Below are 16,805 nucleotides of genomic sequence, written 5' to 3' on the forward strand. Positions count from 1 at the left end.
AGTAATGACCATGAGAGACCCCCTTAGTATGAGGCAACTTCAAGCATGTTGACAAAGGAAGAGATATGGATTGAGGATACAGTGATGCGGAAGAGTGCATTAATGTTCCCCCAAGCTACCTCCTTGGCTGAAAATGGCCCCCTCTGGACTGAATGTGGCACTGATGCGGGGCGGGGGAAGATAATTTATTTTTTTCAGTTTTACTGGTTGAGAACTCCCTAACATACCACTCTAATCCTTTAAAAGGTTTTTCTTTGATTATGGTAAGGGAGCTGGCCAAGGACTGTTAAACCACCGGTATAAGGGAGTTTATGAGTGCTGTCTCCCCCATTGGCCATTCAGGTCCCCAGCTCCCACGGTTCAGGAGTCTCTACCCCACGCTCAGAAAAAATCAAGCCCCAAGGGCCCATTTTTGTGGGCGCAAAGTTACACTCCCAACCCCCAAGATTCCAAAGTGCTCTGGATGCCAACCAGCCCTCTGGCAAATCCTCAGGCTCTGGCCAAGCCCCCACAGGAACCAATAGCCAACCCAGGGTCATTTAAAAACCCCGAGCCCAAGCCCTGAGGGAGGGCCCAGAGAACAGGATGCTGCCCATCAGTACCGTGCAGTGGGGACTTGGAGTGACAGGGGCAGCACACAGGGTAATAATACAGAGAGCACCAGACACAAGTGGGCAAGCACTGGCTGAAAAAACCCTAGCCAGGGGAGCAAAGTCCACACACTCTGTGGTCACGCCCTCCCACCCTGACCCCATTCTAGGAACAACCGTGCCACAACAAGGCTGGCAGGGGTCTTGCAGTTAGCAACACGCAAGGCGGCCTCATAATAACTTGTATAGGAAGGAGGGGTCCGGCTGCTGTTTTGGCAGCATTGCTCCAGGCTGTGCCACTGCTCTCAGCACCTGTGATCCCACCTGGCTGTGGCAGACAGAAGTGCTCCTTGCCCGCATGGCTCCCAACCATGGCACAGGTAGATGGGGGCAGGACAGGAGTGTCAGGGGTACATCATCTTCTTGGCTGTGGCATGGTTGTCCTAGAACAGTGATGGTGAACCTTTTTGAGACTGAGTGCCCAAATTGCAACCCAAACCCCACTTATTTATCGCAAAGTGCCAACCCGGCAATTTAACCTGAATACTGAGGTTTTAGTTTAGAAAAAATCAGTTGGCTCCCACTTCCTCCGCCCCACCCGCTCGAGCAGGGGCCAGCCTGCTCTAGCCTCCAGCAAGTCTTGCACGCACTGCTCTGTGCCTCTCTAGCATCTCTGCCTCCTCTGCCCCCCCCCCCCGGCCGGGCAGCAGCCACCTGGAGCACAGGCACCAGGCCCACCAGCCAAGTCCTCCCTGCTCACCACAGTGCACGCATGTCGTGCTCAGTGGCGCAGGCCAGCCTAGGTGTGTGTGTGTGGGGTGGTGGTGGTGGTGGTGATTTTCCGCCCCCCACATGATGAACTCTGTGTGCGCATGCCCACAGAGAGGGCTCCAAGTGCCACCTCTGGCACCCGTGCCATAGGTTCGCCATCACTGTCCTAGAATGAGGTCAGGGTGGGAGTGCGTGACCACAGAGTACAGGCATTCCTGTGCCGAAAGGACTCAGGGAGCTGACTAATGCTGCCACTGCCCCTTTTGGTTCCAGCACAAGCCCTGGCACTTGGGCTGTACCCCTTCTGACAGTGCTCCTCCGTTTCACTCCGGTACCATTCCCTGCCACTGGTATATATGCCCGCCATTGACATTCATGGTACTTGTGCCAGCAGAAGTGGCATTTATGCTGGCTTGGTGCCACTCCCACATTCTTGCCCCCACACTTGGGGACGAGCGTTTAATTTATTTTAAAGCCCACATAGTTGCAGTTTGAAAATTAGCCCCTTCCTATGCCCTTCCAGGATGCAGTAGTTTACTTTTCTTCGTGATAGATATTTCTGAAAACACATTATTTGGGATTTAGCATAATTAATAGTAAGCAAATTATCATGACAGTACAAAACAAAACCTTGGAGAAAATGTCTTAATACTACCCTGGAGCAAGAATTGGAATTGGGTAAGCAGCCAATAAGGAATGTGGAAGTGGTTAGCTTGCAATTTCTTTGGCAAATCATATAAGTAGAGGTTAAATTGATTTCACCACTCTTTTAAATGAAAAAAAAGAACCTGCTACAACTTAAATGAAAAAGAACCTCCTGCATCTTTCACTTTACCTCTTCACTTTCACTTTACCTTTCTGAATGGTCATCAGTTTAATTTGAGGAAAGCTTTTCCTTAATTAAAAAAAAGTCCAATAAGGCTCCTGGCCCAGATTGGATGCCTCCAGAACTTTCTAAAACATACTGTGATGGTGGACTCCAATTGTACATTTATGTACTGTGTGAGATTCAACTGGCAACATTCTTAAAAATGGTGAGAAGCATTTGCTACATTTGCACATCTGGCTTGGAGTACCTCTTGAAGGTTAGAGGACCCTCCTGCTGTAGTCCAAATGTCTAGCGGAGTCCTGACGTCAAACGTACAGGGACTTGGTCAAATGAGTATGGATTCCTGTAAGGGTCAGAAAATGACCACTGATTCCCATTGTAACCAGGGATATACAGAGCTTATCGCTCTATGTACTCTACTGTTAGTGGCCTCTGCAGTTGTCACTGCTACCAATCTATTTATGTGAGCTGTTTTTGGTCACCGTCACTTCCATCCTCCAGCAGTGGTTTCCAGTCATGGCAGATGTTTAAAATTTCATTGGGCGCTGGCATCATCCATGCAAGAAGTAGCTTATGTGTAGTGGGGTGGAGTATTCAGTGAAGCTGACCCTACCGTAACTGTTTCGCCCATGAACTGGTTGTCACATATGAGATAAGAGCTAATAGAGTTCTGTAATCACATGGTCCCAGAACACATGGAACTGAGGAAGGAGCAAGCAGGGCGACCTCCCCCCCCCCCCAGCTGTTTTCACTTGCGTGTGGGAGGGAACACGATACCCATTCCCTCTTCCTTTCCAGGATTCCATTACTTTGTAAAGGTGAGTCCTGCAATGTGCATATGGTTTTTGGGGAAGCCTCAAAATACTTCATGCCTGTTGTTAGATAAACCCTCAGACTTATCTTGCCCAGAGGTTGAGTTCCAGGTTGTTAGAATCATAGAATCATAGAGTTGGAAAAGACCCCAAGGGCCATCAAGTCCAACCCCCTGCAATTCTGTTTGGGATGGACAGACAAGGGGGATAAGAATATACCATGCCCTGAGCTGCATGCTGTTCACATTCCATCCCTTCACGTCAGCCGTTTCCAACCTTTGTTGCGCATCTGTGGGAGGACTTGGCTGGTGCCCCTCAGGACTTCACAGGTGGCAGGTGTTGTGGGCCTTTGAAGTCTGTGGCTGGGGCTAGCTTCCTCAGACAGCTTGGCAGAGATGTGTCCTTTTTAGGAGCAGACCCTTTGAAAGCAACCGGAGATGCGCCGGAGGTGGGCCGTGCTCGCAGGAAGCCACGCTACGTGCCAGACAGACAGTTCCCTCCCAGGGGGCTTGTTACGTGTCTGCAAAATCCGTCAAGCGGTGGTTTTCAATGTCCAGGGCAGTGGGCCATTTCGCACAAGATTTCCTTCTGCAAAAGCGACCGTTCTCTTGCGGCCGTATCGGTCCCCCACCATCACCTTGATGTGTTTTTGAAGAGATGCTACCTCTCACCGTCACTTCTGGCTGCTGCCTCCGCCGATGCCCAGTTTGCCGCTTCAGAAAAAAAACTACCCATAGTGTGTGCGGAGGGGAGAATTTGTTCCTCAGGAATCCAGGCAAGAGATGTGAGGCTACGCGTAATTAACTTGTGAGATTAATTGCCTCAGGACCCGGCTTGGGATGCGCCTCTGGCTCAGGGCCTGTTCAAACACTGCGCGCCGTCCTAGTGTTGCTCCTTGGGGGTTTGTGAGGGGGAGAGCGGATGGGCATGCTGTGATTCTGCAGAGCATCAAATAATTGCAGGATGCAGCAGAGGAGGCACAGTTCGGCATCCCGAGAAGCCGAGCTTTAATTTCGAAAAGCTCCAGCCCCGCTACCTTGCATCATCTGTCAGAGAGGGCCACGGCAACATACATCACCATGACATAACGCAGTGCATCCTATCAAAGGAGTTGTAACGAGGTAGCTGATGGAAGGAAAGGCGGCGGGGGTGGCAGCCGGGTGGCCTCTCTTGCAAAAGCCAGAGTTGCCCTCAGATTCTGATCTCAGTGGATTGTGAATCCGACATCACAGTCCTTTCTCGATTGGTATTTCAGTCTGTCAGAAGCTACCTTGGGATACCTCAGATCTTTGTAACCAGGAAAGGGACGGATGGTTTGAGTCAGTAGAAGGCCTGTGTATGTGTGTTCACAGGAGACAATTCGCCTGTGTAAAATCTTACTTGGTCCTACCCCTAATTTTTTTCAACTCTGCCTGGTTCTGTGGGTTTAGAAGGCCGAACCAAAACTTCTGTGTCTTTTTAGTTTTGAAGAAGGCTTCTCCATGGAGTATCTGAATTACAGTTCCATGATCTGCTTTTTGTAAGAGAACTCAAACCCACCCCATGTGCCTTCTGGGTCCTGTCAGCATCTTTTGGAGCCTCCCTACATCTCAATTTTTGTGGTACAGGCAAAGTCCGGTGTTCCAAGCGAAGAAGAAGAGTTGGATTTATATCCCCCCTTTCTCTCCTGTAAGTTGATGCAAATGGGCTTACAATCTCCTTCCCCTTCCCCGCCCCCAACAAACACCCTGTGAGGTGGGTGGGACTGAGAGAGCTCCAAAGAACTGTGACTAGCCCAAGGTCACCCAGCTGGCATGTGTTGGATTGCACAAACTAATCTGCTTCACCAGATAAGCCTCCACAGCTCAAGTGGCAGAGCAGGGAATCAAACCCGGTTCTGCAGATTAGAGCGCACCTGCTCTTAACCACTACACAATGCTAGCTCTCAATGAGAGAATGTAGCGCAAACTTCTCTCTCAGGAGGGATTCTCTAGGGACCACTCACTTCCTCTGGAAATTTTGTTGACTTCTCTTCTGTCCCCATTTGGTGACCATTTCTTCCTAGTGTGGGCTTCCCATTTTATCTGTCACATTTTGATCCTTTCTTCCTTCCAAGGAGCTCTGGGCATGCATCTTTCTCCAGTCCTCCATTTTATAGGCAACCCTATAAAGTTGGAGAGGGGTGTGTGTGTGTAACTGGCCCAAGGGGAGCTTCATGGCAGAGTGGGGGATTAGAACCCAGAACCTAGTTAGAAACCCTAACTAAATAGTTTGCACTGGCTTCCAGTTGAGTGTCTCATGAATACCCTTCTAATGTCTCCTGAATGAATCTCTCTCCTAAGAACATAAGAAGAACTCTGGTGGACCAGACCAGTGGTCCATCTACTCTGTCTAACACAGTGGCCACCTGGATGACCAGCCTCTAGCACTGGTATTCAGAGGTTGACTGTCTTTGATCGTGGAGGTTCCCTTCAGTCACTGGTAGGCACTGATAGATGGGCCGCTCCTCCAGGAATTAATCTAATCCCCTTCTAAAACCATCTATGCTCAGGGGCATCATGATATCCTTTGGCAGTGAATTTGCCCTTGCTGAGATGGGGATTGCTCTTAGCTTCCTTCTCACTGAGGTGAGCATCCCAGGTCTGAAGATTCAGACATGTTAGTGTTAATGGGAGTGCAAAAAGCAGTTATTGGGAGCTCCAAAGGAACCTCTTGAGCTCCCCATCTGACTCTGAGACCCGGCACCCGTTTGGAGCATGCTAATCCTAAACAGGTTGCTGACTTGGACTCGTTTCTAAAGGAGTGGGAGGGTTGCTCTTGTGAAAGCCAAGACAATGGTTTGCGCCCACCCAGAAAGCATGTGGAATTCCTCTCTGGAGTCAATGCAGCCAGCTGGAGAGAACATTGGTCTGGATGTGGGAAGCCGGCTTCCAAAGCCCTCCTTCGCTCTGCAGCTTCCAGGGTGGCCTCACTGTCTCTGTACACATCTCACGAAATATCTCAAGCTGCTTTCTTCACTTGGGGTAGAGCAGGGGTCTGCAACCCGCGGCTCTGGAGCCGCATGTGGCTCTTTCAGCCTTATACTGCAGCTCCGTGTGGCCTGGAGGTCAGAGGGTAGCGTGGGCATGTCCCTCCAGCCCTCTAGAGCAGTGCTAAAAGGAAAGGTGAGTGGAGGGGCCGAACCGGCTCAGTAGATCTTCGGGGCCGTGGAAAACAGGTCCAAATGGCTCTTTGGATGGCAAAGGTTGCTGACCCCTGGGGTAGAGGAAGCTCTCTCCTTAAGGACAGTCACCCATTCATTTTGGGGGGCGCCCGAACCCCTTTCTTACACTCCATTAAGTAAGGACGGCAACCCCCAGCCATGGGCTTTCAGTGCAAGCGAGAAGCAGAGGTGGTTTGCCAGAGCCACCTTCTCCTTCCCATTCAAGTACTGACTGACCCTGCTTAGCTTTTGAGATCTTACGAGGTTGGGCTGCACCATGATGCCTTCCCTCCACTGTGAATACTACAGGGTAGATAATGAGTCAGAATTTCTTTCACTGATCTGGGGAGGGCAAAAGCCGGCCTGCATGGAGGCCAAAGGCGGGGGTGGGGGGCTCGAACTGAGCCCCACTCCCCGCCTCTTTGCAGGCCGGCTCCTATGGTCCCCAGGACCTGGGAAGGACAAAGTTGGCCTGCACGGAGGTCGTAGGGGGGAGAGCTTGGTGGTATGTGGCTGTGGGGCATTCCGTTTTGTTGTGGGGGGCACCCGGCGCCCCCCACATGACCAAAAGCCATACACCTGGGGACATGGGTGACCCCATGTCCCTGTAGGCCACACACCTCTGTCAATATACAACCTTTAGTTTGCTCAGTCATGTGCCTGTCCTCCCTGTAACACCTGGTTTGTATAACCCTGTTTATAGGGGATTTGATGAACATGTCGTGGAGGTTAAGAGCTCGTGTATCTAATCTGGAGGAACCGGGTTTGATTCCCAGCTCTGCCACCTGAGCTGTGGAGGCTTATCTGGGGAATTCAGATTAGCCTGTGCACTCCCACACACGCCAGCTGGGTGACCCTGGGCTAGTCACAGCTTCTCGGAGCTCTCTCAGCCCCACCTACCTCACAGGGTGTTTGTTGTGAGGGGGGAAGGGAAAGGAGATTGTAAGCCCCTTTGAGTCTCCTGCAGGAGAGAAAGGGGGGGATATGAATCCAAACTCCTCCTCCTCCTCCTCCTCCTCCTCCTCCTTCTTCTTCTTCTTCTTAACAATGAGGAGTTTTATTTTAGGCTTTTAAAAATTACTCTTGAAATTTGATATACAGAACAAGTTAAGTAACATGTACATAAATATCAAATAGAGAATTATATAGAATCCCTCCGAATGATCATATCTTTTCATACTTTCTCCACCATCCTGATACTTCTGAAGAGCTGTGAGCTTTAAAAATATATAGAAATCCTTCATTTTTTCCTGTTCTTTTTAGGATTTCCCCCCCTTCCATAGCAGTTTTGATTATTGTTTTATGCCTATTTTGATTGTCATGGCATTGGTGTGTACTGCTTTTTGTGAGCCATGAGTGACAGAAGGAAAGCCTTTTCAATCACTAAATTATGTGCCACACTGAACTCTTTAGGAATGGGCTGGGGGAAAATAAAACAAATAAGATTTGGGTGCTCCTGAATATATACCCTCAAATGGCAACTTGCACTGTCCTAGAAAATGCTAACTATCCTAGCAAATGTGGTCTCAGATAAGTCTGCTCTTGTGTAGGTACCATTTGAAGCACACGCAGGTGAAAAGTGCTTTCCCTGTTCCTGGTGATTACGTCAACCCCATCCTACCCTCCCCCCTTGCTTTGTGAAAAATCTAACCTTTTAATTAAGTTCTAATGCGGATAGAGGAATAATCAAGAGATTGTCAGTTCCAATGAGTCCTCCTAACCTTCACACATCGAAGTCTATAACCGGCTTCACGATATCTAATTAACTAATGCAGAGTCAACAGTGTTGTTCTACTGAGGAATCGATGGATGGGTAAGGTTCCTCCTGGTGGGGGAAAGATGGCTCTAGGTAGAAAGGAGAGGGAAGGGATTTATTCTGGCACGCTGATACTTGTTTCTGTGCGGATCTCTCTTGTGAGCAGTGGTGTAGTGCCAAGGGGGAAGAGAGGGCACGACGCACCGGGCACATGCTGGTGCAGGGGTGTTCCGGGGTGTGGTGGAGCTGGCAGGGACATGGCAGGGGCACAGGGCGCATATGTGCCCCAGGCGTAGTTCCCCCTCACTCTGGCTCTGCTTGTAAGATGTGGTTCTCCACAGGCGGTTGATGTAAGGGCTTCTGCTCATGCTTGTCCCCCCTGGGTGATTCAGCACCAACTTTACCGGACAACTCTAATTTTCTGTTAGAAGGCTGTTGTGTAGCAACAGAAGGTGTAATTCTATGAAGAGTTGCCTTAACCTAAGCCCATGATGAGCTTGTTCAAATTGTTTCTCTCCAATCAGGGAGGCAAGCCACTTTCCTTGCGAGCCAGTGTGGTGTAGTGGTTAAGAGCAGGTGGATTCTAATCTGGAGAACTGAGTTTGATTCCTCACTCCTCCACCTGAGTGGTGGAGGCTTATCTAGTGAACCAGATGTGTTTCCACACTCCTACGTTCCTGCTGGGTGACTTTGGGCTAGTCACAGTTCTTCGGAACTCTCTCAGCCCCACTGACCTCACAAGGTGTCTGTTGTGGGGAGAGGAAGGGAAAGGAGTATTCTTACAGGAGAGAAAGGTGGGGTACAAATCCAAACTATTACTCCTCTTTTCTGCCCCTCCCCTCTCTTCCATGAGCAATAGGGGGGGGGGAACTATGCCGGCCTACCTTACAGGGCTGTTTTAAGGACAGCAGCACATGGAACGGTAATGACGCTAAGGTTGATAATATGTTTGCATCTGGGCATGTGTTCTTGCTCAGTTAACCTAGGATACCTTTGAACTTGCAGCAGCCTCTGATTTTCCCAGTATGTTCAGGCAGCAGCAAAAGTGAAATAAGAATGTCAACAAAATTGTGGGTTCCTCTTGTCACCCCTTTTTCATCCTGGAGTTTGTGATTGTGTGAACCCACGTAGGATTAGTATCTTAAATAAGTTGACATAATAGTTCCTCACCAAAGAAGAGAGGCCCGAGAAAGAGTAAAGAAGCTGGGGCTGCAAAGCCTTTGTTCAAGTCAGTGGATATTATTATCAGACCTGGATGATTAACTTAACTTTTACACCCTGCACACTTCCTCACGGTGCACTTTTCGTTTCTGTCTGCCCATCAGATTTACCGGCGTTGCTGGCTGGTGTTTCGGAAATCTTCCAGCAAAGGCCCCCAGCGGCTGGAGAAGTATCCAGATGAGAAGTCGGTGTGTTTACGCGGCTGCCCAAAGGTAAGTCTCTCTTCTGAATGTCATAAGTCTTCTGTTCTTGGCCTGGAGGGAGCGTAGGGGCAGCCGTCCCAGTTTCCCCCGGCCAGCATTCCATACCTACGTCCTTCGCAGCGAGGCGTTCCTTTAGAAAGAAGCCGGAGTGGGCAACCTCCTACACACAACTGACTTGCAGTTGGCCTAGTTCAGCAACGTTTTCTACTTCGGCTATGTTCTCATTATCGTTAAATGCCTCTCCAGGGCACCATTGAGGTCCGTGTGACATTTCATGCAGGAAAAACGCTGCCCAAGAGAGCCCCAGTGGCAAAAATTAGCATGTTTATGTTTGAAAGAGACTAGCCTCCCCTTCCATCCCTTTTGTTGGGCATCTTTTCTTACCAGGCCTTCCAAGTCCTGGCTCCGCCTGCACCAAAGTTGCTTCTTTGAGCAGCAGCAGTGAAGTGGTTAAGAGCAGGTGCATTCTATTTTGGAAGAACCGGGTTTGATTCCCCGCTCGGCCGCCTGAGCTGTGGAGGCTTATCTGGGGAATCCAGATTAGCCTGTACACTCCAGCACACACCAGCTGGGTGACCGTGGGCTAGTCACAGCTTTTCTGAGCTCTCTCAGCCCCACCTACCTCACAAGGTGTTTGTTGTGAGGGGGGAAGGGAAAGGAGTTTGTCAGCCCATTTGAGTCTCCTTACAGGACAGAAAGGTGGGATATAAATCCAACTCTTCTTCTTCTAATGCAAGCACCCCCTCCATGGATTTATAAACACACAGAGGGGAAAAAAACAGGACTAGCAGTAGAGGGAGGCCAGGTTGACAGGGCCAAGGCTCACTGGTAGAACATCTACTTGGCATGCAGAAGGTCCCAGGTTCAATTCCCAACATCCCAACAGGCCAGAGGTGATGTGTAAGACACTACCTGAGACCACAGGGAGTTGCTGCCAGTCAGGGTACACAGTGCTGGCTTGGATAAGCCAGTAGACAGACGTCTTTACATAACTTAATGGTGAGTAGCCTGAATGGTCATAACTACCTGGATCTCATTAGAGCCTGGAAGCTGGCCATGGTTGGTATTTGGATGGGAGCACACCGAGGAAGACTGAAGTGGTTGCACAAAGGAAATCAATGGCAACTCATCTTCTTATCTCTTGTCTTGAAAACCTCATGTCCTGGGGTCACCTGGGGGGGAGTGGGCTGTGACTTAGTGGCACGCTATTATTATTGCTGTTGTTGTTGATGTAGTGGTAGAGCATATTATGAATTGGCACACTTATGGTTTCCAGTTCAATCCCTGGCAGGGTTGGCCCACTCAAAAGGACCAGGTGCTAGGAGGTGGGAAAGACCTTTGCCTGAGACCCTGAAGAGTAGATAACACTGACTTTGACAGATCAGTGACAGGACTCTGTGTCAGGCAGCTCCACGTGTTCACCTGCGCAGGGTCTGCCACTTGTGACCCATGAAGAAGAAAAAGAAGAGCTTGGATTTATACCCCACCTTTCTCTCCTGTAGGGAGACTCAAGGTGGCCTACAAACTCCTTTCCTTTCTCCTCACCTTGTGAGCAGTGGTGTGATTCAAATAATTTAACAACCTGTTCCGGTGGTGGGATTCAAATAATTTAACAACTGGTTGTTTACAAGCACCATTTTAACAACCGGTTCTGCCGAAGTGGTGCGAACCTGCTGAATCCCACCACTGCTTGTGAGGGAGGTGGGGCTGAGAGAGTTCTGAGAGAACTATGACTAGCCCAGGGGTCTGCAACCTGCGGCTCTCCAGACGTTCATGGACTACAAATCCCATCAGCCCCTGTCAGCATGCCAATTGGGCATGCTGGCAGGGGCTAATGGGATTTGTAGTCCATGAACGTCTGGAGAGCTGCAGGTTGCAGACCCCTGGACTAGCCCAAGGTCACCCAGCAGGAATGTAGGAGTCAACCAGATAAGCCTCTGCTGCTCAGGGGGAGGAGTGAGGAATCAAACCCAGTTCTCCAGATTAAAACCCACCTGCTCTTAACCACTACACCATGCTGGCTCCTCCACCTGATCAGATCAGAATTAGGCCGCAGCTGCATGGCTGCAACAGGATGTGCCGTTTGTTATTTTCAGTGGTCGGGTGCTGAAATTTCAGTTGTGCACCTGTTATGGGCCACATCAAAAGTGTGTTAGGCGGGAGCATGCATTCTTTCCAAAGAGCATTGTTTGGTTGTGCAACAGCTTTGATGAATTGAAACATGTGCAGGTGCTCACCTCTCGCTAGTTTGTTAGCTCGTTGATAGTCCAACTTGGTATATTGATGCCCAGAGTTGGCAGATTCTCTTGTTTGGTTGATAATTGCAACTTCCTAGAGTTGAATTGCATGATTGCCCTATTATGAATTCTAGCAGATATGACTGTTAAAGGACTTCAGGGATGCTTGGGTTTGCACCAATGACATGCGCAGGCTAGTGCTGGAAGATGGGAACTAAAATCTGTTGTGTTGGGGCTGGCACAGGTATTACCATAAAGAATCTGGCTCCTTAACAGGTCACTGAGATCAGCAACGTGAAATGCATCACGAGGCTACCCAAGGAAACCAAGCGGCAGGCTGTGGCTATCGTTTTTACCGACGACTCGGCTCGGACATTCACTTGTGAATCTGGTAGGAGACTAGTATTCCGTTCAAATCAAGTAAGCCTTTATTGGCACAAGAAAAAGAAAGAAAAGGGCTACAGATAAGAAGTCAACAATAATAACAAGAGGTCAAAATACAATTTGCAGCTCTATGCAGTTCTCTGAGTCTCTATAATATCTAATAATAAATTTGCAACTAGAGCACAGTGTGCAGGATCCTCATGATTTAAAAGAAAAAGTATCTTATGGACGTCCGACAGGCCCGAGCACTTAGCAAATAGTTTTTATATTTCATCCTCAGCTGAGTATGTTTCTGGCAGTGGAAAAGAGTGCGTTCCAGGGTTTCCACACAACCCAAACCACAGGAACAAAATCTCCTATCTTTCACCATCTGATCATACCTGCCATAGAGGAGAGCAGAAGGGATTACATTAAATCTAGCCAGAGTAAGTGCTCTCCTAAATCTAGGATTTTATACAGTGGAAAGGCAATTGGCTACAGAGCCACGTATTCACTTATAGAATTTCCGTGGGGTTGTGAGTGATGGCATATATAGTTCGAGAGGGAAGCTGTTTGTTTGTTTGTTGCATTTGCATTTGCATTCAATAGCCGGTGCAATGAGACTGGAGGCTCTGGCTACCGAAAAAAGATTAGGGCTAAATTTGCAAGTAAAGAAGGTACTATTCCCTTTTAATAGTTTTAGAAGGCAGTTTTATCTACACATTGTTTGCTATGTTGTTTTAAGTTTGGGTACAAATGTTTTTTTCTTTCTCCAAGATTTTAGCAGTTGCATGGAAGTGTTTGTTTTACATGGACTTTCCCCTCCCTTTTGATATGTGTTTGTGTGTGGGGTGTGTGTGTGACTGCTTTTATACTGTAATAGCCTATGAATATATGCATTAATAATGACTGACTGAGTGATGTTTCATTCTTGCAGAGCTGGAGGCCGAGGAATGGTACAAGACCCTGTCCGTCGAGTGCCTGGGGGCGCGGCTGAATGACATCAGTCTTGGCGAGCCAGATCTGTTGGCTCCTGGCGTACAGTGTGAGCAGACAGGTGAGGAGGAGCTCAGGAGCTTTGTGCTTGCCATGGCGTAATAAGAGAATCACAAGCGAGTAACTATTATAGAATGCTTCAAGAGACGTGGGCACCCTTTTGAGGTTCAGGCAGCGACTTGGGGGCAGTCCTGGAAGTCAGGCTAGAACAATGGAAATGGACAAATCTTCGTTCAGCAAGGTGCAGACCAAGAGAGGGCACAGAAGGAGTGCAGGCACCAAGCTATGAGTGGTGGTCAGGGCCTTTCTGCTCAGGAAGTCCTCATTATGGAATCCTGCATCCTGAAAATTCAGGGGAATGAATAGCTTGCTCCCCCCCCCAAATAAAATTAACCTGATTTTTTTAAAGCAGGCTCCCCTACTGAGTCTTCTTCCTAAGGCCAACCTTGAAGGAAACTGTAGGCCACATCCCAGCAGGGTTTCCTGCAGCTGCTGTTTGTTCTAGTTTGTAGGATAGAACAGGAAGTGTGACAAATAGCAGCCTTGATTGACAAAGGGCCATGGCTCAGTGGTAGGGCATCCGGTTAGCATGCGGAAGGTCCAAGGTTCAATCCCTGGCATTGCCAGTTAAAAGGATCAGGTAGGAAGTGATGTGGAATATCTCGGCCTGAGATGTCAGCAAGTTTCTGCCAGTCAAAGTAGATAATATTAACTTAGGTAGGTCAATGGCCAATGAGCTACAAAGTTGTTCATCTGCTTCACATGCAGAAGATCGTGGGCTCAGTCTCCGGTGAGAAAGAGCAGACAGTAGGGGCTTGTTGAAGTCTCAATTCCATCCCGGAAAATTACATGTGAAGGTTGTGTTTGTGATTCTAAGGCCCCTTCCGCTCATGCAGAATAGTGCACTTTCAATCCACTTTCACAATTGTTTGCAACTGGATTTTGCTATTCCGCACAGTAAAATCCAGCTGCAAAGTGGATTGAAAGTGCATTATTCTGCATGTGCGGAAGGGGCCTCAGTGTAGTTCAGGTGCATTCCTCCATCTTACGAATTCCCTACAAGCCCTGCAGCAACTCCATATGGTGTGGAGTTCTCCGTTTGTAAAATGCTAGTGATGTTGGCCTCAATGCAGGCTGTCGTCCTTAAGGGAGTGTTCTTGTTTGGTTTGAAGAGGAGACTTGAAACTGGAAGCAAGGTGGCACAGGGGCTGGAAAACTGACTGGAGATGGACCAAGGGTTCTCTTCGGATCAGGCCAGGCTGGGTGTCATGGTAGCTGTCAAGTGGGCTCCACAACAGTTCTGTTGACCTCTGTTGGTTGTGTGTCGTTCTGCAGACCGGTTTAACGTCTTCCTGTTGCCATGCCCAAATCTGGACATCTATGGCGAATGCAAGCTGCAGATCACTCATGAAAACATTTACCTCTGGGATATGCACAACCCTCGCATCAAGCTCGTCTCCTGGCCCTTGTGTTCGCTGCGCCGCTACGGACGAGACGCAACGCGGTTTACCTTCGAGGCTGGACGGTATGACGAACTCATGTAAGCTGGGGCTTCCTCCCATGAAGACTCCAGGCAAATCCCCATGATCCAAGGAATGATTGTGTTTTGATGCCAGGAGATGGTTTTAAAGTGCTGGATCCAGCCCTGATTTATTTATTTCGTATGCTACCTTTCTCCTCCATGAGGACCCAAAGCAGCTCACACTAGTCTTGCTCCGTTATTTTATCCTCACAATAACCCTGTGAGGGACGTTAGGCTAAGAGTGTGTGACTGGCCCAAGGTAGCCCAGCTGGCTTCCAGGGTATTGATAGAGTCTCCTGGATTGTAATTTAATGCCTTAAGAGCAGCAGTGGTATAGTGGTTAAGAGCAGGTGCACTCTAATCTGGAGAACCGGGTTCCCCGCTCTGCCACTTGAGCTGTGGAGGCTTGTATGGGGAACTAGATTAGCCTGTGCACTCCAACGCATGCCAGCTGGGTAACCTTGGGCTAGTCACGGCTTTTCGGAGCTCTCTCAGCTCCACCTACCTCACAGGGTGTTTACTGAGGGAAAGGAGATTGTAATTCCCTTTGAGTCTCCTCACAGGAGAGAAAAAGGGTGGGGGGTATAAATCCAAACTCTGTACAATGCTGTCTCTTAGAAGAATTGTTGAGAATCGTCGCAGGGACAGTGCTAGGAGCCTCTTATCTTATCTCCTTCCTTCCTGCTTTTCTTGTCTGAGAGGCGGAAGAGAATCTATGTGTGTTGGAAGGGGGTTTGTTCTACTCCCCACCCTGCTCCAGTAGTGTACAAGGCACTGTGCCACATCTCAAGCTGTGCCCTCCCATACTTCGAGGTGCACATTTACCACGCGGGTTCACGTTTACTACTAAGGACTTGCACGTTCCAGTCAGCCTGAAATACTTAACGATAGGCCCCCCCCCCCCCCCGTTTGTATTCTTAAATTATTGCTGTAGACTTCAGTATAAGTTGGACTAGGATGGAAGGAAAAGGAACGTGAAGGGAAAGAGAAGGAAAGAATAGAACCAGGAAGGAAGAAGGGACAGAAGAAAAAAATAGGAGGGGGAAAGAATATGTATCATTATTTCTCCTCAGCTGATAAATCCCTATCACCACCACCACCAATATCCCACTATTGCTAGGCAGATGACACATTCCCTTCCTCTGGTTTTTATCTTTAGTTTTGCAAGTAAATGTCTGCTTATCTATGTTATAAAAATTTTTTTCAGCACCCTAGTTTTTAAAAATAACAGTTTGCCGTATCACAGATAACAGGCTAGCCAAATCTCATCTTGGAAGATCTTGGAAGCGGAGCAAGGTCATCCCTGGTTAGTAGTTGTGTAGGCAGGGGAGTCAGAAACAAGGTTTTTTAAATTATCATTTTACAACTTATAGAATTTTAGAAATATGAGTCTTGCATATGTTTTATTTTGGATGTGTTCTGTTACACTTCTGAATGCATGCATGATGTAGTTAGAGTTTGGTTCTGTGCTACGTAAAACTTCGGTTCATCTATTTTGCCTCACTCAAACCCTGAAAGGAGGCCCCCCAAATAAAATACCTTTTGCCTTGCAAAATAGTCAGCGGAAGAGATAAGAAAACAGGCTAACAGGATAATAAGTAAAAAGGATTTTTTAAGTGTCAGACGAACCTCTTTCACACCATTCTCCGAGCTCCCACCAACGAGAGCATCCAAAAACACAGATCCACATTGATCCCAGACTCAGCATGATTCACAATCCAATATTTTATGCAGACATTTAGAAAGTGATAGGCTGCCAGATGGTTGATGCTTGGTAAGGATGGAATCAGAATGCTGCCTTTTGTTATTACAAAGAACCATAAAATAGAAACATTCAGGATTGCAAGGATGGCCCAGGACGTTCGAAGTGTGAAAATTCCAAGGTGCCATCAAGTCTCACAGGAAAACCTTGATGGGATTGAGTGACACATGTTTTCTTTTGTAATGTGTAATTTTTACCTTGGATGTACTTATGACCCAACTCCTGAAAACTGTATAAAAACCCTGGATTTTGTTCTAGCACAGCAGTAGCGTAGTGGCTAAGAGCAGGTGCACTCCTATCTGGAGGAACCGGGTTTGATTCCCAGCTCTGTCGCTTGAGCTGTGAAGGCTTATCTGGGGAATTCAGATTAGCTTGTGCACTCCAACACACCCAGCTGGGTGACTTTGGGCTAGTCACAGTTCTTCAGAGCTCTCTCAGCCCCGCCCACCTCACAGGGTGTTTGTTGTGAGTGGGGAAGGGCAAGGAGATTGTAAGCCCCTTTGAGTCTCCTACAAGAGAGAAAGGGGGGATATAAATCCAAACTCTTCTTCTTCTCTTCTTC

The 16,805-nt window shown here is 48.4% G+C and overlaps 1 protein-coding gene across 5 annotated transcripts in view; it reads left to right on the plus strand.

The window, feature by feature from the left end:
• The window catches only part of DOK4 (docking protein 4), a 71,043-nt gene that overhangs the window by 27,445 nt on the left and 26,793 nt on the right, over positions 1 to 16,805 (plus strand). For 4 of the 5 annotated variants that reach the window (XR_007246101.1, XM_048515235.1, XM_048515234.1 and 1 more), the window contains 4 exons: positions 9,265 to 9,372; positions 11,877 to 11,991; positions 12,901 to 13,020; positions 14,295 to 14,499. Coding sequence is in view for 4 of the 5 variants with exons in the window: in XM_048515235.1 (XP_048371192.1) it covers positions 9,265 to 9,372; positions 11,877 to 11,991; positions 12,901 to 13,020; positions 14,295 to 14,499 (548 nt within the window). In the remaining variant the exon portion in view is untranslated. The remainder of the gene's footprint in view (positions 1 to 9,264; positions 9,373 to 11,876; positions 11,992 to 12,900; positions 13,021 to 14,294; positions 14,500 to 16,805) is intronic. The other variant, XM_048515237.1, reaches the window with a different exon arrangement.

The sequence above is a fragment of the Sphaerodactylus townsendi genome, linkage group LG14 (assembly GCF_021028975.2).
Source record: "Sphaerodactylus townsendi isolate TG3544 linkage group LG14, MPM_Stown_v2.3, whole genome shotgun sequence".
Lineage (NCBI taxonomy): Eukaryota > Metazoa > Chordata > Lepidosauria > Squamata > Sphaerodactylidae > Sphaerodactylus > Sphaerodactylus townsendi.